General features: G+C 42.3%; 1 protein-coding gene across 2 annotated transcripts in view; it reads right to left on the reverse strand.

Moving 5' to 3' along the window:
- The window catches only part of COLGALT2 (collagen beta(1-O)galactosyltransferase 2), a 110932-nt gene that overhangs the window by 19705 nt on the left and 70120 nt on the right, over positions 1 to 21107 (reverse strand). For both annotated transcript variants that reach the window (XM_019427212.2, XM_053909182.1), the window contains exons 4-6: positions 19859 to 19993; positions 15255 to 15459; positions 9575 to 9694 (exon numbers count right to left, since the gene is read on the reverse strand). In XM_019427212.2, coding sequence (XP_019282757.2) covers positions 9575 to 9694; positions 15255 to 15459; positions 19859 to 19993 — 460 coding nt within the window. The remainder of the gene's footprint in view (positions 1 to 9574; positions 9695 to 15254; positions 15460 to 19858; positions 19994 to 21107) is intronic.

Consider the following 21107-nt stretch of genomic DNA (forward strand, 5'->3'; position numbering starts at 1 on the left):
CACTTGGTACAGGGCTCACAGGTAAATTTCCAGATGGGAGGGGCATTACATCTTAAGTAGTAAAAGATTTATTTATCTGATACTCCAAAAAAGTTCTCTTTGCGAACTACACATTTGAAAGGTCGGAATCAACGCTGAGTGAGGAACCTGAAAAGGTCTTGAAGAATTTTAGAATTGTAAATTCAAAGTACTCATTTCGTTTTCCTTAAAGGGATAATAAAAAGAAAACCAAGTCAGAGCTGGTAACCGAGAGGAGTGAAGCGGTGGCCTTCACTACTACTCAGCAGTACCCATCTCCTCCATTCCGGGCCTAGGAGAGGAATCACTTCCTCACCCTTGAGATTGGTCATGGCCTCGTGAACTGCTGCTTCTCAGCTCTGCAAGCCCTTCCCCCCGCCCGCCCCCCACCACCCCAGCCCCACCACAATGGCCAGAGTAGCAGATGTTGATAAAGGAGAAATCCCACATTTGAAGTAGCCTAGAATGCTGTGCTAACATATGCAGGACAGCCACCCAGAAGGGCACCAGGACCACTGTAGACCTTGCATAAGAAGAAGTAAGCCACTGCTGTATGCAGCCTGTGGAATTTTGTCACTGTTTGATATCCTAGCATAACCTCTTCACCCTTTTGACTGAGACACTGTCCATAGAGTATTATTTGTTTAACTCATGCTTCCCTGGGACATTAAAGAGAAACCAGGACATCCAGTGTCACCTGGATGTGATCCAGTGATCAAATGACATGAAGTTCTAGAAGGTGGTGAGACAGGTTTCCTAAACCAAACCCAACAGGTGTTGGTCTCATGACTTCAACCCTGACCCCTATGGTCACATTTCCGTGAGTACACAGTGCATGTGTTTCTGTTTCCACTGGGAGCCTAGAATATTTTGTTCCTTTCTACTTTACCCCGCTCCTCATTAATTTTTTTTTAAATCAACAAATATTGATCAAGGGGCCACCATGTACAGAGTTAGGCTTTTAAGAGAAAGAAACTTCACATACAAACTCCTTTTTGTTCACAATGTTGTTTGAGGAGCTGTCTGGCTCTCCCTCCTTGGGACTGGGAGTTGGGAGGGGGTTATATTTTGAGTTACCCTTTTCATGCTGTTGGTCTCTGTCTGGCACTCGCATGGCTAGGTGGCTTTAACATTTCAGCCAAAGAGACTGCCATTTTGCTTCCATCAAACATGGGTAGTCACCGCATTCACAGGACAAGTGTCCCCCCAAAGCCACAAGTGGCTAGCTCCTAGAAGCCACCATTGAGCAAAAATATGAGAACTATGCCTGGGTTTTGTCACTGAAGACAGAGCTAAGCCACTGGGAAAGACAGAATGATGCAAGTAAGACGTATAAAACTGACTATGCCAGGAGAAGGGACGTGTCCTTGTTTCATCCAAGTCGAAGGTAACCTGTACACCAGCTTCGGTTTGGGGTCGTTTCTGACGCCATCATTCCCAATGTATCAATCCCTCACTGAATCCCTCCCTAGACACAGTCCCCCACTGTACCACCAATTGGGAAAATATGCTTCTTTGGCTCCTAGATAGTTTCAAGATCTAGGAATAAGCATCACAGCTATTATTGTAGAGATCCTATTACTCACTGAACTCTGGGTTACACCCTCCACACATGTGATCCCAGTTATTTTAATCTTCACAACAGGTACTATGGGATAAGTATGAGTGTCCCTATTTTTACCGATAAAGAAACAGAGGCTTAAATATAACTTGCCCAGGGTCACAGAGCTAATAGAACTGGTTGGTAGGTGAACCGAAGTCTGACTCCTGGACCCTCGCCCCCACTCTGCCTGCCCCCAAAACTGGTCCTTGGTAGCCACTGGCATCAAGGTGGCCTTAGCAACTGGACTGAGTTCACAGTGGCTCAGTTAGCTAAGTCTTTGCTCCTGGGTGACCGTTGCTTGTTGTCTTTTCTATAGTCCATATTGGGGCACACACCATCCAGTGTACAATGTACCAGCCCAGTCATGCAACCCGAAATCTCGGAGAGATCGGGCTTGCACCAAATCCTAACTAAATCATAATCATTTCATCACAATCCAAAAGTTGTCCTGAACTTCTTCAATTGCTGCAGTTACGACCTTAGCTCAGGTCCTCACTCACCATGCCTGGGCTGTTTTAATATTTTTCTAACACTCGTTCACGCACTTAGTCTCGCCTCCTTCTAACTTGTTACGCACACTATGGTCAAAATAATCTTCTTCAAGCACGGTGCTGTTCGTGACCACAATAGTCACACCTGACAGTCTGCAATTGGTTAAGGGCTTTCATAGTCAACCACACCATTTGGGTTCACTTATTTTTTTGGTCGTTTGTTTTTATAGATGAAGAAATTGAGACCCACCCGGATGTAGACTTGCCCAAGGTCAAATAGTGAATAAACTGGTGCCCAAGATCAAATAGTGAGTAATTGGTAAGGTTATTGGACCTTCTGATTTCACATGCAATAATCTTAATAACCTTTACATGACATTCCGTTGCTCCAAAATGCTGTTACTGAGAATGGGCACCTAAGACCTCCCATCACCTCATGCTCTGGCTTGCAAGACGAACCTCCTCATGCCACATATAGCCCATTTATTTCTATCACCTTTATAAGATCTAACCTCCCATCATTCACCCCCCAATTTTCTGTACAGGAAGCACCTTCTCAAATTTTCTATATACCTCCTAACATATGAAATGAGTAAGTACATGTAGAGTGATGCACACGGTGCTTTCAGCAAGTATTAGCTCCTTGTTGTTACAATCTCCTACCTCCCACCCTACCCGGGCTCTTTCCCTCTGATCTCTGAAGCTCCAGTCCGTAGTTCATCAGCTCTTTGACATTTTTGGTCCCTTATGTTTCCTGAATGTCTCTTCATCTTTTTATTTTAACTAAACACTTGGTGTTCCTTTAAGGACGCTGCCTCCCTGTCACCTGTGAGAGTAGAAGCTGATTTTTCTCACCTCCCCCAACTCACTCCAAACTGTTTTCCTTTCATCCCTCAAAACTCCCAGATTCTCTGAAGTGTATCTTAGCACCCTCTCTCTCCTAGTCATGCCCCCTCAGCCACCGATAATGACAGCCTTTGGCTCACAATCTTGCTGTCCCTGCCATAATTTAATTATTAAAACCTCAGCATCCACATGGTGACCCACCCAACAGGCTGCTTCTAGGTCCTTGCATCACTCTTTCAGTGACTCACTACCACATTTGCTTTCATCACATCCTTCAGGTCCTCATGTCCATCGGTACCCAATCCAATGGGCTAGCACTCTTGACCCACTTGTAAAGACTCTTCATTTGCTTCCACTAATCTTGTTTGGCAAAATCACAATCCTGCTTGTACCTGATTACCCACTTACTCAGCACCAAGAATACTGCAAAGAGAAACTCACACAACTGTGTTGACTGAATCACTTTAAAATTACAACCACAGATGTCAAATTGGCACTCGACGTTGCCAAATGATGCAACTGTACTTCCATAGTAAATCTACTTTCCCACTCACTGAAAGATCTGTTTTATGCCTTGTCCTCCCTCCTGAAGCCTCTAGCACCTCTCTCAAGCTGATGTACTATGTACTTCATAAAGAAAATGCTCAAAGTCGAAGTAGACCTACCTTTTCCTTCTACCTCCAATGCACAAAGCCAGCTTCATCTGCACCTACACATTCTGTCTTCCCATCTGCTAGAGTGGAAGAAGCATCTCTGTTCCCACCTAGGACAACTTCTCCAAAATTGTCCTAGATGACAAGGCTTCTTATTTTCTCAAGGATTTCAGCCTTACAACTAACTTCTCTTCTACATCATCCGGTTCTCCTTATATAGTGGATCCTTCTTGTTAGCATATAAATATGCTAAAACCCTATCTCAACAAACACAAAACAAAACAACCTCGCTTTTGATCTCTCACTCCCTTTCGGCCACCATCCTATCTCTCTCTCCCCATCTCAACAAGATTCCACTTTCCCATCTCCCCATTGTCCTCCCTTTGGCTCACTCCAATGGGCTGGTGTCCTCATCATTGCACCGCAGTGGCTCTTATGAAGGTCATCACAGATTTTTATCTTGACAGAACCAATGAGAATTGCCCTATCCTCATTTTACTGGGCTTCTCAGCAGCATCTGTCTCCTTCCCGAGACACTTCTCAGTTTTTCCTTCCAGCTTTTTGGCTGTTTGACTCCCCCCAAGGATCTGTCCTCTTCCTTCCCCTCTTCTCTTTCTATGATCTTTTACTAAACAAGTGTACACTGTTCCATGGCTTCAAATGTCCTTTTAATGCTGATGACTCTCAGATGTCTGTCTCCAGATGGAGTCTCTTCCCTGAACTCGACTCCTATCCAAATATCTCTTAACCTCTCTATTCAGATGTTAAAAAAATATCATAAGCTTACATGACCAAAACTTCCCTCTCCAAATCTTTTCCCGTTTCATTAAATGGTATGCCAGGCCACAAGCCTGGTGTCATCTGGGTTCCTTGCTTTCCTTCGTGGGCTGCATCTGGTTCTCTGTAGGTCCCATTGGCTCTACCAATAAACATACCCTAAACCCACCTGCTCCTCATCACCTCCTTGCTACATCTTGCATCCCAACCACCATCTCCTCTCACCAAGAGAGAGGTATCGCTCCTCCTATACTCGAGTATCCACACCCCAGACAGAATGATCTTTCTAAATGTATAAATAATGTCATGCCACTCCCCCCACCCCATCCCACATGGAGTCCCGTTACTCTTAGAATAAAATCTGAATTCCTTACTGTGGTCACAAGGCTCTGCATGATCTGGACACTTCTTCCTTCATGATCTCATCTCTTTCTACTCAACTCCTCATTTTGTGTACTCTAACCACATGGGCCTTTTGCTCCCGGAGCGTTACCAGCTCTCCAAACACCCTTTGTAGTTCCTTCGGCTTGGAACACTCTTCCCCCAAATATTCATGTGGCTGCTCCCTCGATACATTGTCTGCACCTCGTGTTAGAATATAAATTCGCTGATGTCAGGGCTTCTGCTGATTTTACTCACTACTGTATCCCCAGCATCTTGAACAATCCATGGAACATAGTAAGTGTTTAGTACTTAAAGCCTGACTCTCCCTTCTAAAACCTTCCTTGCCTCCTTACTGCTTTCTGGATGGCGTTCTGCTTTAGTGAAGCATTCAGGGACCACGACAGTCAAGCCACCCTAACCTTCAAACTTCATTTTCCTCTATTATTTAAAGCCAAACCTCGTGTAGAGTGAGAGTGCGTTCGAAGAGTATCTTTGCTCAGTTTCCTCTGTTATAGTGCCCTCACCATTAAACTGTACACTTCTAGCAAAGCCCAGCTTGACAACCACCAGGACTTGAAGCTCTCAGAGAATACACCTGCCCGAACAATTTCTCACTATTCCAAATTCCAATTGCCCTTAAATCTTCTCCTTTCACAAAGCACTATCCTGCATCCTTGGGGTCTTTTTTATGTTTGTCCCGTGTCTCCAGTTAAATATATATACCCAAAACAGAGACCTGGTTGTAAAATGTTTTGAATCCCCAGTACCCTCATAGATTGTAGGAAGGCATTCAGTGTTTGTACATAAATATAATATAATTCCTGTTCTAATGCTTCAATTGGTATAGTCTATTAGCAGCTGTTTCTTTACTGTTCATTGGGTTCCAGATGCTGTGCAAAATGCATTTAACATCTGGCCCATTTTTCCTGAGGACACTTGACAGATATGATTTCATTATTAATCCTTAATCCTACAGGGGCCTCCAGTCTATATTTCTGCATGACTATCCTCACAGGTTTATTTTCTAATTATTTTTCTTACTCCAATTATGTTCTACCTTTTAAAATTCAGAATCTGAAATTTTAACAGAATTATAACTAACGAAGGTAAATTCAAGAATTAAACAAAATGCCACATATAAAGTGCCTAGCAAGAGAGCTGGTATGCACTGGGAGATTAGAAATGGCAGCTATAAATTATAGGTTCTTTTCAGATGAATTCTACTTGTGTAGCATTGTGCCATGCATATTTATAATTTATATAATTTAAAAAACTTTATCGACAATGTGTGTGCTTCTACACACAGGGAAGCTTCTGTGCTCTCAGTCTTATGGTGGAAAACAAGAGAAGGTAAGTCTTTGGCCTGCTCTGAGCTGGCATCTACTTGGAGTCAAGTCTGGCAGGCACGGAACAGGAGTGATGGCGGGTGTGTGTGTGTGTGTGTGTGTGTGTGTGTGACACATTACCAAGGTCAAACTGAGTCCTAATAACAGCAACCCTTCAATATTGTATGGAGTTGGTGTACATTGTTTTGTTTTGTTTTGTTTTGTTTTGTTTTTGCTCCTCCCAACCCTGCAAAGTAAGTGCTATTATCCTTACTCCACAGATACAGGAACTAAAGCTCTGGGGGGGGGGGGGGGGTTGTGGAAAATTCTCCCTGCAGAAGTGACAGGGCTTGGGTTGAAATTCATTAGGCTGCATTCCGGTTCAGTGCTCTTTGCAATACAGTTTTCATCCATTTCCTCATGTTCTTTTGCTTGTGTGGCCATTCTTGGAGCAAATACTTGTTTGGTACCAATCATATGTCCTGTCCTGTGCTGGGTCCTTGGGATAAAAGGCAGTAAGATGCTGCCCTCATCTAGAACATAGACAATAGGCAGAAACAGTATGTGTTAAAGAAATTCACAAAGGAACTTCCTATGGGCTGGTTCAAGAAATACTATAACTGCACCAACTCCCTAGTCAATCCTTATTCCCCACCCCCCGCCATGAATGCTGGGGATTTTTTTCTACATTATCCCTATTATTCTCTACATACTTAGAGAACAATAGTGTCTCTTGTTGCCTTTTTCAAACCCAGGACACTGAGATGAGGAAAGACTGGATGGCTTGCAAGCTATCATGCACATCAGCATGCAGAGGTTGTGATGGGAGGAGTGCTTGCACTCATCCCACGTATAGTCTGTGCATGTACTTTGCTCAGCACCACTGATGTGCTCCCCATATATTGAGCAGACTGATATTTTGCAAACAGAAGCTTATATAAATACAGTAGGAGAATCTGCTATTTAAAGAAAACTTCTGATGACTCTTTTAAATTATTATTGTCTTCCTTACCCTCTGGTCCCAAACATGTTTGTTAAAAAAAATTCTCTGCTTTTTTCTCTATTTCTTTGCTTCTTAATTACTTCTACAACAATTTGAGTTCTGATTCAGCCTTTTCTGAAACCATTCTTATCATGGGTATTATCTGAAAAACTCCACTGGACTTTTTCTCAGTCTTTACCATACTTGAATGTCCTTCCACATCTCATGCTCCTGTGTTATTGAAATTCTGTGACATCACATTATCTTGTTATGGAATCCCTACTCAACATCTTTAGGCTTGATGGACTTATCTCTCCATCTACTCACTGGGCATGTCAACCTAAAACCATGTGTTCATTTATTCATTCACTTAGCCAACAAATCTTTACTGGGTGTCTACTAGGTGACAGGCAAAGGGCTATGCCTTGAGATGAACATGATGAAACAGCTTCAAAAGAATAGGTGTGAACTCTTCTTTAAATGTTTGGTAGAATTCCCCTGGAAAGTCATTTGGTCCTAGACTCATTTTTTGGGAGATTTTTGATTACTAACTCGATTTCTTTACTGGTTATGAGTATGTTCAAATTTGCTATTTATTCTTGTTTCAGTTTTGGTAGTTTATATGTTTCTAAGAATTTGTCCATTTCTTCCAGATTGCCCAATTTATTGGCATATAATTGCTCACGATATTTTCTTATTATTGTTTGTATTTCTGCTGTGTTGGTTGTGATCTCTCCTTTATCATTCTTGATTTTATTTACTTGGGTCCTTTCCTTTTTCTGTTTGATCAAACTGGCTAGGGGTGTATCAGTTTTGTTAATTCTTTCAAAGAACCAGCTCCTGATTTAATCTGTTCTGTTTGTTTGTTTTGGTTTCAATAGCATTGATTTCTGCTCTAATCTTTATTATTTTCTATCTTCTGCTGGTTTTGGGTTTTATTTGCCATTCTTTTTGAGATGAACATGACAAAAAAGGCATTTACTGTCTGAGGGTGGGGAGCAGGAAATAGATATTCACAGGCAACTCAATGGGTCTAAAAACGAACTCATGACTTTTCTTTGCAAATGTCTCCTTAATTCTGCATGCTGTATACCCTTTAAAACTCTTACTGTTATCCCCAAACACTCAAGTCAGAACTTAGAAGTTGTTCTCTGCTTCCCTTTTGCTCAGCTACAGACTCTTGGTTAAATCCCTTCAAGACTATGTCATAAGGTTCTCTTAATCTCTTCCTTCCTCTCCATTCCCCCTGTTCCTGCCCCAGCTCAGATCCTCACCATCTTTTGCCTAGGTTACCATGTAATGTCAAAAACGACCTCTTTGCCTCTGGCCTGAGCCATCCACTCCCCCCCCCATTCCAGCCATACTTCCCTTACCATGAGGGTGGCCTTTGGAAATCCAGATTTCAACCTGACATTTCTCTGATAAAAATCCCTTTAAGAGCTCCTCTCTTTTCAGGAAAAGTCCAAACACCACCTTATACATTAGAGGTCCTTCTGGCTGGGCTCTTGCCCACTTTCCAGCCTCAGTTCCTGCCGTGTCTCCCCAACCATCGCTACTGCCCACAGACGTACCTCCTATACTCCAGTGATGAATAACAGAATTTCTCAGATGCTGCATGAAAATGAACTGAAAATATTCCCTCCTTTGGGAAGCCATTTCCAACATCCTCCCTTAGGCAGGGTTTTGCCATTACCTTCTCCTTTAGCCACCACTGAACGTTATACGTTATAATTATGATAGCGAGTGATTATTGAGCATTTACCAAATTCTGACATCATTCTAGACCCAGAGGCAATAACGATGCAGTGTTTAAGGATGTGAGTTTTGCAGATAGCAAGACTGGTTAAAATCCCAATCTGTCATTTGTTTAGCAAAAAGATCTAGAGCAAGTTACTTACACTCTCTCTCTACACCTCAGTTTCTTCATCTTTAATATGGGGATAATAAAAACCCTGTCATTGTTGTTGGGTTAGTGAGACAATATACAAAAAATGCTTAGCATAGTATCTGTTACATGATAACCTATTATTAAGTTGAAGTCATAATTATTGTTATTAGACTTTATATAAAGTATAGATGGATAGATACATAGATAGATAGAATGGAGAATTTGCCCCAAACACTAAAGCTTTATCTCCATTTCATAACTAAGGAGGTTAGATTACTTTTCCAAAGTCATATAATTAGAAAGCATAAAAGTTTTGAATTTAAATCTATACCACAAAATACCAATACGGCCCTTCTGATATTGTACAAAATGTATTTACTGCGTACCCAGCTCTCCACCTGGATCGGAAGCTCCCTAAAGGCAGACCTTGTCATATTCATATGTCACAAAGGAAAAGTTTAAGAACAAATTAACAAATGAATAGCTATAGTTCAGCCAAGGCAGACGATGACTGTGAGATCACAGTCCTGGGAGAAGGGAAAGGTGGCTGGTGTGGTCACGGTGGCAATGGAGCAAGAGCCATCACCCGAGCTCCTGGGTCACTCACTCATTGCTTCTATCTGGACGTGGATGAGGTTCTCTATGTCTTCCTGCAGGGTCTGATGGGACTTCAAGGGGATGGGCAGGTAGCCATAGTGTTCTCTGTTGCAGAGGTACATCTGGATGCCTGAGGACCCAAGAGAGAAACAAAAGCAACCAATCAGAAAACACGGTTCTTGGTTCTCTAGAGACAACTAAGGGAAAAAAGCTCGGACTGTGGCTAAAGCTGAGTTTGGCACTGGAAATGAATAAGTAGTTGTTTCAGACACTGCCCGTAGACCTCAAAAATGCTCTTTAGTAAGAAAATTTAATGCAGCATTGGGGGCTAATAAAAACCGGGGGCCACTCTTCAGCTCAGAGGAAATTGATTTTTTTCTCTCTGAAGAAAAAGCATACCCGTGGTCTGAAATGAGCACTAAAATCACGAAGGGATCAAAAGGAGGCAAGGAATTCCCATTCCAGAGAACAGAATGGAACACTGTAATCCGCCTACAGGAAATAACAAGAAGATGAGGAATGAAATCCACATTTGATATGAAAGCAAACAGGAAAATCCTGTGAGGCTGACAGATTATTAAAGCTAAATCTAAGCATATGGAGAACAAAAAACAAAAAAAAAAAAAGAAGGAAATTTAGAATTCTCCACAGTTCTCCAAGGTTTTATTTCTCTTAGCAGGCATGGATTTGGAGTCAACCAACAGACATGAAACTTGTATGACGGATTCGTAAGGGGACAAAAAGACTGCATTTCAAGTCCTGCTAAGCATCTGTCATATGACAATGCCAGAAGCATGCCTCAGTCCTCCTGTATTCAGCACTGGTTCCAAGGCCCCACGTGACTAACTCCAAGAGTTGCACAACATCTGTGTTTAACCAGAAAATTAGGAATATAGGAATCAAGATGGTCTCACAAAGATCCGACAACTGACGGTCCTGACTAATGAAAAGATTGCTTAGTTGAAAGAATGAGTCTGCCAAGCTCTGATCCGTGTGTCCAAGCTTCTGATTTGTTAATGGCCATAATCATCTATGCTTTCCAGAGACAGAATTATCTGCATAGTGACTTCTCTATGTTGTGCAGATGAAATTTCCTCCAGTCAGCTGTATCACCTGCCAGACCAGGTGATGCTGTCTCACGGCATTAGCAGAGAAGAACAGGGGAAGAAAAGAGCCTTTAGCCTCTTCCTCACTGAGTCTGGCACAAATCAGGGCTGGTCCAGCAAAAGTGGTCACTTCTCTTGCTTCACCAAGTAAACACACTAATTCTGCTGTTTGCCTACACAAATACTTCAGGGTCGCTTCAAACGAAAATGTACCCCCTTGCAAAGTCACGATGAGTTCAGGAAGTGGGAGGAAAATGATTTCATGTTTACGTTGTCTCTCTATCCTAATTAGGTAAATCATCTTACCATGCAACTTTCCAAAGCTTCAGTAAAAAGGGGAGATGAGAACTAGCCAAGCTGTCCATCAAATGTGAAGGGACAAGAAAGGCATTTTCACACAGCAAGGTCATAGATATTTACTTACCATCACACTTTTTCACAAAGTGACTGGATGATGTGGAAGAAGGAGGAGGAGTAGAAGGAAGGAAAAGGAGAGGGGGCGGATTACAGAAAACAAGGAGGCCCTGAGACATAATTGACAGGAGGGTCAAGGTACGGGACAAGGGAAGGGCATCCCGGGTTGAGAGCTGTGGCACCACTCAGACAACAGCAGAAGGTTCCAGAAGAGAAATCTTCACAAACATGCAAAAAGAGAACATCTGATAAATCTGACCATTCTAAGAGATGCTTTAGATAATTAGGGCTTAGTTTTAGATTGTATTAGTCATAATCAAACTAAGGGAAAAAGGCAGTCATTCAGTTAAATATAGAAGGAAAACTAACCATAGTCCATAAGTGGCTCAGCTTCGAATTAGGTTCACATATTATAACAACAAAAACACTGGCCATCGATCTGTCTTAAATTGCCATGGAACTCTATCGGGAGGACAGAGTGTTGGGAGGACTGTGTTTGCATTGAGGGAGCACAGGCAGGAGAGAGAGCTACCTCCCCCTCTTCTGTGGTGGACAGTCAATAGATCACATCCAAAGTAAGACCAGAGAATCGAGAGGTAGCAACACAATCATATTATTTAGAAACACAGACATTATATTATACTTCTGTCATCATCTGGAGGCGTTAAAAGTGCCGGTCTCTGGGGTGCCTGGGTGGCTCAGTCGGTTAAGTGTCTGACTCTTGATCTCAGCTCAGGTCATGATTTCATGCGTCGTGGGATCAAGCCCCGTGTCAGGCTCCACACTGAGTGTGGAATCTGCTAGGGATTCTCTCTCTCCCTCTCTCTCTGCTGCTCTCTCCCTCCCTCAAAATAAATAAATAAACTTAAAAAAAAAGTATCTCTCTTCTAGAAGAGGGAAATGATGGTACAGGGGGGTGATGTACAAGAGACTTCTAATTTTATAATAAACCTTGGGGGACTATTTGAACTCTTTCAACTATGTCCATGGATAATTTGATAAAAACGTAACAATTTTAAAAGGAAACGTGTTGATAATTAGTTAAAGTCTATGAAGGAATCTGGTACTCTCAGTGAAGGCTACTTCTGGAGGAAACAATTTTCTTTCCCTGTGAAAAAGAATGGTAAATGAAACTTCACCTCGAAGCTCTGTGCTTGTCATACGAAAATAGCAAACATTTTCTTGTACTCATTAGTACCTTTATACTTGGATTGATACGTTTATTTTTATCCTCGGTGATGAAAGATCAGATCCAGAGAGGCAAGGACTTGTCCAAGGCCATACAGTAAGTCATTAGCACAAAACCTTTGTCCCTAAAGAGCCAATGCCAAGTATCTTTCTATCTGCCCAGGGTTCTGAAGCCCAGGCTGAGAGCTGGTAATGACTCTGGTTGCCATCTTTGCACGTGGCCAGCACTTCTGATTACTACCAGCGATGTGCAGGAGGCAGGGATGCACGCCCGTCACCCACATCTCTTGCCTTTTTTGACTCAACAGCAGACGTTCAGAAGATGACTGGCTGGCGCCAGAGATGGTTCCTGTGGCCATGACACAAAGCCCACATCTCTGGCCACAACGGGACGTGAACTCCTGACCCTGGCTTCACTATAGCCACAGAGACTCTTCTGCGACCCCTGTGCTCTCTTCTGGGGCCAGCTCAGCAGCTACACCTCAGGGCACCACCACACTTGGGTTGCGCCTCCCACTCATCAACCGCACATCGCAACGACTGGAGTCAGAGGTGAAAGGTTAAGGAGCAAGGTCTGTGGTTAGATGGGCCGGCCAGGAACATGTAGAGCCTTTATTTCCTTTTGGACATTTAAAAAATGATACTTCAGAGGATGAAACACAGCTAGGGAGCTTCACAGAGTGAGAAAAAGAGAACACAAATTATCTTTCATCAAGACTCTTGCGAGGGAGAAGGGAAGCGATTTGCTTTGGATGTCAGAAAGGAAAAGCATCCATGGGCTGTGCAGGACTCACAGGCTCATTCTTATCTCTCCTGGAAATACTTTAAGAGAAGTTCAAGTGCCACCATGGGAGCCACAAGACTCAGGAAAGCTCTTTCCTTCCCCCAAATGACAGTGATTCTTTCCTGCTTGACTCCCAGACCTGTTCACGGTTTATACCACCCATGTGACCCTCAGCTTTCCCTGTTTGACAGCTATTACTCATGCTTCCACATGTAAAGATCTTATCTCCCCAAGTAGCACAGAGCCTAACACGATCCTAGGTACAAAGGCAAAACCTAGAGTATCGATTCCCTCTCCTTTCTTTTCTACCTCCTCTCTCCCCAACTGAATCGCCAAACAGCTTTGGGCCTCTCCACCTTCAATGTCCTGGGAAGGCCTAAGGGGAGTGTGACCACTAAGAAATGAAGTCTGAGTGAACAGGCCACGCACAGGACAGAGCTGAAAAATTCCTATCCAGCCTGTGTCACTCTTCCAGCCCCAAATACAGTTGTTGGTTGAAAAACTACATCATAATAATTTAGTGCATGGGTCATAATAACACCTTATGCAATGACTGTAAATGAGAACTCTGTTAGGCAAGGACCATTATTGTACTTCTGAATAGTTCACTTTCTTGGAACACCCTTACTGCAAACTCTGAAGCAAAGGGACTGGCACACTGAAAGGAATGAGAAGGCCCTGAGTCTGCTTCCCATCCTGGAGAAGTCAGAGCAAATCACAGGCCATGTTAAAAGAGGCAGTTTCCATTAACACTGACACAAGAACCTTCATGAAAACTCTCAATCTAGATGAGGATAAGAACCCTGCTTTTGCCTTGACACGGGGCTAAAGAATGCCTACACCTGGCCAAAGGGTCTAAATGGCTCTAGCAGCCAAGGGAAAATAGCCTTCCACATGTCTACCAAATATTCTCATTCCTACCAAATCTACAACTGCTGAGTGGGACACCTACGGCTTTTAAGATAGCCTGACCTGTGAGCTGTGGCTTGAATTTGTATTAACATTCTCACCTGCCAGCAAGCTGTCTCAGCTGCCTGGGGTCCTGATCTCACCCACCCTAACTTATACGGCCACATGAGTTTATTCACCATTCACCTACTTTCTAAACTCGCTTCTGCTGGCACTTAAGTAGCACATTTCTGGCTCATTGATGATGGGACCTGACTTCTCTCAGGAAGGTCTGAAATACAGCTTTGCTTCAGGAATGTCGTGGAACTTCCTGTTGAATTGCTTTCGTGAATTAAGTCCTCCCTGACTGCATGTGCAGGGTGGCACAAGAGAAAAAACTTAGCCTCCTACTGACTTGTCTTCCTCAAAAAGCCTGCACAGGCTGACTCCTCCTAAGTCCCACCAATGGAAATGCTTCCCAGTGGTTCTTGAAAGCCTTAAGTCTGGCTCTGCCTTTCCTTCTATGAGTACTGTGGCAGAGGCTGCTAGGTGCCTCCATAAGCCTGTCCTCTCCTCTTTTGGAGTAAGAGAACTGAGGTTCTAGACTGCATAGAGTAAAGAGCACATTCTGAGCCTCGCTTACAGCTATGTGTTGACCTGTGACTAAGTTCTGGCTAATGGGATATGCATGGAAGCAATATGTTCAACTCCTTAAATGAAGAAGTGCCTTCCCTCTCTGGTTTTTACTTAATGGCTACAATGCATCCATACTGATGAGACATCTTGGATCATACAATTAAGGATGACACCTCATGGAGGATGGGGAAGCAACAGAGAAGCCTGGGTCTCTGAAAACTTTAGGGAACAGAGCCACTGTACCAGCTCAGACTTTTTAAAGAAGAAATAAACTTCTGATTTTAAAGTCTGGGGTCTTTGCCAGTGTTGTTTTGGGCCACTGTCACAGTTTCCTAATTAATAAAAAAATTCCTTGTAGTGAACAAAATGATACAGTAGCACCATCGAGAACCAATCACCTGCTCATGGCTCTCCCCACAGGTACTGTCTTCCCAGCACTCAAAAAGAAGAGAGTGGATTTCTGGGGAGGGGCCGGCCCTGGCTCTTGGTCATCGGTGCTCACCTGGACAACGATAAAGAGGGTGCTGGTATGGTTACCGCAAACAACTGTCTCTAATACTGCCTGGGGAAAAAAAGCTTTATATAGGACTGTAGTATAATAAGAGGCACAAACCAAAGGAGCTGGTTAGCTGCAGTGTTTCCATGGTGACGGAACGACTGAACATAAACAGTACCTGCTTGCCTGCTGGAGAAGGCAAAGACGATGATGTCATCAAAGGTCCAGGTGTAGTCCTGGTGCGGGGGATAGAACATCAGCTTGCCAGAGGCTTCCTTCCTGAGGTCAATTAGGAACGTGGAGTGAACCATGGGGACGGGGAAGCAGCCCAACCTCTTCCATTCTCTAATCTGAAGGTAGTCTGGGGTCCGTTTATAGAAGCCCTGGAAAAGAGAAATAGGTGGGCTATGTTCTCCAATCTGAGGGCTTCATCTTTCCCCGTCTTCTGCCAGGCGGACTGCTCCTAAGTCCCCACCAGTTAAGGAGAAGTCCCCCGAGCAAAGTCACTGCCCCTCTTCTTATCTTGGCCTAAGGATTTCCAACTGAGTTCAAGAAATGCTATTTACATATGAAATAGTACTTCAGGGTCTTGTTTTCAGAAATAATTTGGGTTTCAGCATTATCTCTGGATTTAATGATCTTATAAAAGTACATTTTCTGTTGCCATCTGATAGAATTAAGAGGTGGTTGAGCAGGGGCGCCTGGGTGGCTCAATTGGTTTAGCGTCCGACTTCAGCCCAGGTCATGATGTCACGGTTTGTGAGTTCGAGTCCCACTTCAGGCTCTCTGCTATCAGTGGGGAATCTGCTTCGGATCCTCTGTCTCCCTTTCTCTCTATCCCTCCCCTGCTCATACACACACTCTCTCTCTCTCTTCCCAAAATAAATAAAAATTTAAAAAAACCAGAACTGGTAGAGCAGAGCAGTTAAAAGCACAGGGTCCAGTGTCTAGCTGCCTGAGTTCAAATTCCACCTCAGCTACTTATCGTCTGTACGTCAGGTTACTCAACTTCGCTGTGCCTGTCTCCTCATCTGTACGACAGGAATGATGGCATTATCTGCTCCATGGGGTTGCCTCTAAAAATTAAGTATGGTAAAATCTGAAAACTGCTTAGAATACTGCCTAGCACCAAGAGAGCATCAACAAATATTGGCTAATATTAAAATCACTGTATTATATTGGCTAATGGTTTTAATTAAATATGCAAGTTACTTAAACACACAGCTAGGGGCTTCCACTGCCACTGCAGCTCCTCATTCAATATTCCGGTGAAGCTGCCACAGCTCCACACTTTTTTGGGGGGTTCTCCTTTTGAAAGTTCCTTCTGGATGAGCACACAGGACAACCAACCCCCTTACTCTGTGGTTTTGAACACACTGACTTGGAATGACCCGACTTGTTTTCCCCCAACTTAACTGTTCATTCAAAAGTGTTCTTTCCTCTGCTGAATACCCACCATGACTCAGGCGCTGTGCTAGATGCTAGAGACGTACCAGCAAATGGGCATCCCCAGCCTTAGCCCTCACGACATGTGAGGCCCACTGGGGCTTACACTCCAGTGGCACCAACTGTAATTTGACTATTGCCAAAGCTGAAATCTGTCCCAGAAAAGATGAAGACATATGATGTATGCGTGAAGGCATTAAAAGTATGTGGAAGCTTTGGGGCGCCTGGGTGGCTCAGTCGGTGAAGCGTCTGACTCTTGATTTCGGCTCAGGTCATGATCTCATGGTTCATGAGTTTGAGCCCCATGTCCCGCTCTGTGCTGTCACATAGGGATTCTCTCTCTCCCTCTCTCCCTTCCCCTCCCTCTTTGTCTCTCTCTCTCCCTCTCTCCCCCTCTCTTTGTCTCTCTCTCAGAATAAACAAACTTAAAAAAAAAGGTATCAGGAAGCTTTGAAGGGCATCTCGAAAAATGTTTTAGGCGACAGCATGCTCACGGAATGAGTGTCAGGCTTCACAAAGCCAGCACTCTAAAGGGCATCCCACTCGGTGGTTACAGAAGTTCCCACATGGTCGCCATATTTTATGATCACCCATTCTGTTGTGATGTCAGGACCCACACATGAGGCACTGCAGCCACTTCTACTTCTCTGACATTCCCTTCAGTGCCTAGAGAAGTGTTCTAGCTGAGCCAGCCTGAGCACTGACCATGTGATAACATAGAAGGATCACAAGTTAAGAACTTAAATGATGTGTTTTAGAGTCATCTTAATCTTCCTCTAGCTGTTTGATCTCAGCCCAAGATTAACCTCTTTGAGCTGAGTTTCTTCCCTTGAAAACTGGGATAATTATTTGTCTCTCTTACAGGGTTGTAGAATGGATTGCATGCGATAAGGTCTATGAAGACACTTTGACAACTGTAATTCGTTATAGGAAGTATTATTATTACTACAATTTAAAAAAAATTATTTTTGGGGGGAAGGGGCAGAGGGAGAGGGAGAGAGAGAGAATCCCAAGCAGGCTCCACACTGTTGGTGCAGAGCCCAACACAGGGCTTGAGCTCACGAATGGTGAGATCATGACCTGAGCCGAAATCAAGAGTCAGACGCTCAACCAATTGAGCCACCCAGGCACCTCATATTACTACAATTTTTTATTAGCCTTTAACTTAAGGATTACTTACATCTTTCAATTTATGAGCATTCTTTCAAGGGATAAAGGAAACACTGGTTCTTTGAAGGACTGCTAAGGACACATGTGAAATACAGAGTTCTAGACTACTTAGGAACAATATTTTCAGAATGAGAATTTTGGAAAACTTATGATGATGAGTCACTGAATATCCTGAGAGTGAGGGGAAGGAAGCAGAGAAAATAAGAGACTGAGAGAACGAATTACTATGCCTCCTGCAGACAGGCAGAGGTGAGAGAGGTATTTTTTGACAAAAAATGAATGTTGTTGGTAATAATTCCTGTTCTTGGCCAGACAACACCAGGGTCATTTTGTGTTTAAAGCCTCTGGAAACCAAGACCTGCCTTAAGCTTATGAAGTCATTGGCTGTTTCTGTTCCCACCCTAGCAGAAGACTGACTGAGCATGGTAGAAAGCCAAAAAAAAAAAAAAAAAAAAAGGAGAAAAATTAGAATTGCCCCTAAGTTGCTCTCTATTTTACTGTGCAAAATAAGTGAGCACATTTCTCCTGTTTGCTTTTAATGATTAAAGCAAATAAGGAGATAATAAAAACCTAGAGGCTGTAGTTACTAAAGCAATCTACCCTTGTTCCTGGTGTCAATGCATAACTCATTAAAAACAGCCCTTGAGTGACTCTACCATGCGAAACACTGCACATTATTAACTGAGAGTGTATGAATTTAGATGAACTTAATAAAACATTTTCTCCCCAAGGAACTGAATGTCTTTTATACATATGAACTTAATGTCTCCTTAAAAGAGATGTGGGTAACACGCATGCAAAATCTGTAGCAACTGCAGGAAACATTTATAACCAAAGAGGGATGCTTCACCCAGCAGTGTGCTAGAGCCACTGTGTGTTACATTTTCAGAAATTTTGCAAGCCACTTGACATTTTGGTAGCTTAAAATCTGTAAAAAAAAAAAAAAAAATCATACGATTTCCCACCATTCTAAAACACCACAGACAGTGGCTTTGCATATGTTAAATAATTGCATCATCAAGTGGCTATACTGCAATGACTTCACCTTTCCCTTGCTTCAACAACATTTAGGTTGTTTGCATGGTGGGAGTCCCAACCTGGTGCAAACTGCCACATGCTGCCAATCAGGGCTTTTCCCCAGCAGAGAGGCAGTTATTAAACATTTCTCGGCACAACATTGGACTCATTCTGTATCTAAAACCAAACCAAATATAAAAGAAGGACTCAGACTTTAGCCCTTTTAACATGAGAACACATTGAACATACATTTTTCCCCCCTTAGCACATCTTTATTCCATACTGATACATACTATCTCCATTAGTTTAATTTATCTCTTTATCTAATTTATTAACTAAAGAATAAAAAAATGTAACCAGCCAGACATTCTAGACTTTGAAGATTTTACAAAGGAAAAGAGAGATGATGAAACTTTAAAATTTTGTTTTTCCCTTAAATTTTGTAAAAACAAGCCACACAGCAGTTCTGATTATTAAGATGTCTTTGGAAATATATTTGGCAACATGTATCAAAGGTCATCAACATATTTATTATTACTCTTTGACTCAGTAATTCTACTTTTAGGAAGCTGTCCTAAGGCAATAATATTAAACACAGAAAAATGTACAGTAATCATCATGGTCATTATAGTAGTTGAAAGTTGTGAACAACTTAAATATTTCTGAAACTAAGAGAAAGGTTAAGTAACTTGGTGATACCGTTATTAAAAACATGTGAGCTGTTATCCATGATGTTAGAGTGGTGGGAATTCACATAATTTTTTTTTTTACTTTTTTCCATTTTGCAATTTTTCTACAGTGTTCTTACATTACTTTTAACAACGCCAAAATCCCTAATTAAAAAAAAAAAAATCCCATAATCAGGGAGGCAAAAAGTACAAATACCAGTACACTTTATTGGTTAATTTAAAGCATCTAAGGCTAAGCTCGTTAGAATATTTTCTTCATAACCCATTAATACAAAATTATGTATTAATTATTATGTATTGGACCTGGATTCACCTCCTTTCCTGAACATGCTTGTTCCCATAACAGTGACACACATGTTTTAAGGGAGGAAATGAGACAAGGGTGAATAGGGCTATGGTTGACAGCATGGCTGCCTTCTTAAAACTCAATGTCTTATTAACTCATTAGCCAAAGACTTGCCTGAGGTGTGATTCCGCACCAGAAATTAGAGTACAGACCCCGAGACTCCAGCATGGGTGCCACAATGGTTTTGTTTTCTGCAATCATTAGATTGAGGGTCTGTGGATTAGTTAGGAAGTTGTCAACATCGATGAACTAGGAAAAGAAGAAGAAGACGTCAGGCGAAAAAGTACTTTTTAGTAACGGGTTCAAGACAAACCCGACACTTCTGAGGGATCACAGAAACTTGCTCATGAGACACAGAACCAGTTATCTATGCTCTTCTTTATTGAAACCTGTTGAAGCTGGATGGTATTCATTCAGGCACATACATTTAGACTAACTCCCTCATGTCTAGCTCTGCCTAAGGCACTAAGCGATAAATTGGGGTTACCATACTGGGTACAACAAGCACCCAGCCTACACCTTGGTTAGTGGTTATTAACCACTAACAGCTCCCAAGAGCTCTTAAAGATTCATCCCCATGCACTCATACAGTGCCTAGCCTAGGTACAAATGAACAGACTTATTTAGGTTGTCTTAATCATGCCAAAATGGCCCCAAACAGATCCATCAATGCCATTTTAATGTTACAAGTAGAATTTTTGCTGAAAGTACATTATATCAACCCACGAAGCTGTTTCCCACTCTCAGAAGAAGCCCATGTTAACACTGATTCATTTACAGGGATAGTTTAACCATAGAGCTTATTATATAAAATAAATAATCTCACTGAACTGTACACTTAAAAATAACTAAAATGATAGATTTTATGTTATGTATATTTTACCACACACACATACAAATAATCAGAAGCTTTCATTCTTATGATAGTCGATCTGTTTACCAAGAAAATGTGATTCATCATTTGTGTGCTTTAACGACATTTAAACAGCTTTACAATATTAAATATCATCAACTTGAAGACTTATATGAAATTATTTGTCTTGAAAGGTTGCATGTGATAAATTATTGGGATGGTTTTTGTTGTGGTTATGGGTTGGGGGTGGACCTAGGTGAAAAGTATTCCTTTTAGGAATTAGAGTTCAGTAATAGAGAGCAGATATTGACAAGTCTAATGAAACAATATTGTCTTTGCTTTTTTGGTGTTATTTCTAGTGTTGTACTGTAAAATGTTCACCAAAAGAACTAAATGGATTTGGGGCGCTACAGATGAAGAACTTGATTCCCATAAACTTGTGAAGAAAAAAGCCCCTGTCAATTTTCAGAAGGGAAATGGGCCTCCAGCTCCTTGCTGCCTAGGAAGCTG

Source organism: Panthera pardus, unplaced genomic scaffold, assembly GCF_024362965.1.
Source record: "Panthera pardus isolate Hobbes unplaced genomic scaffold, ASM2436296v1 HiC_scaffold_21, whole genome shotgun sequence".
Lineage (NCBI taxonomy): Eukaryota > Metazoa > Chordata > Mammalia > Carnivora > Felidae > Panthera > Panthera pardus.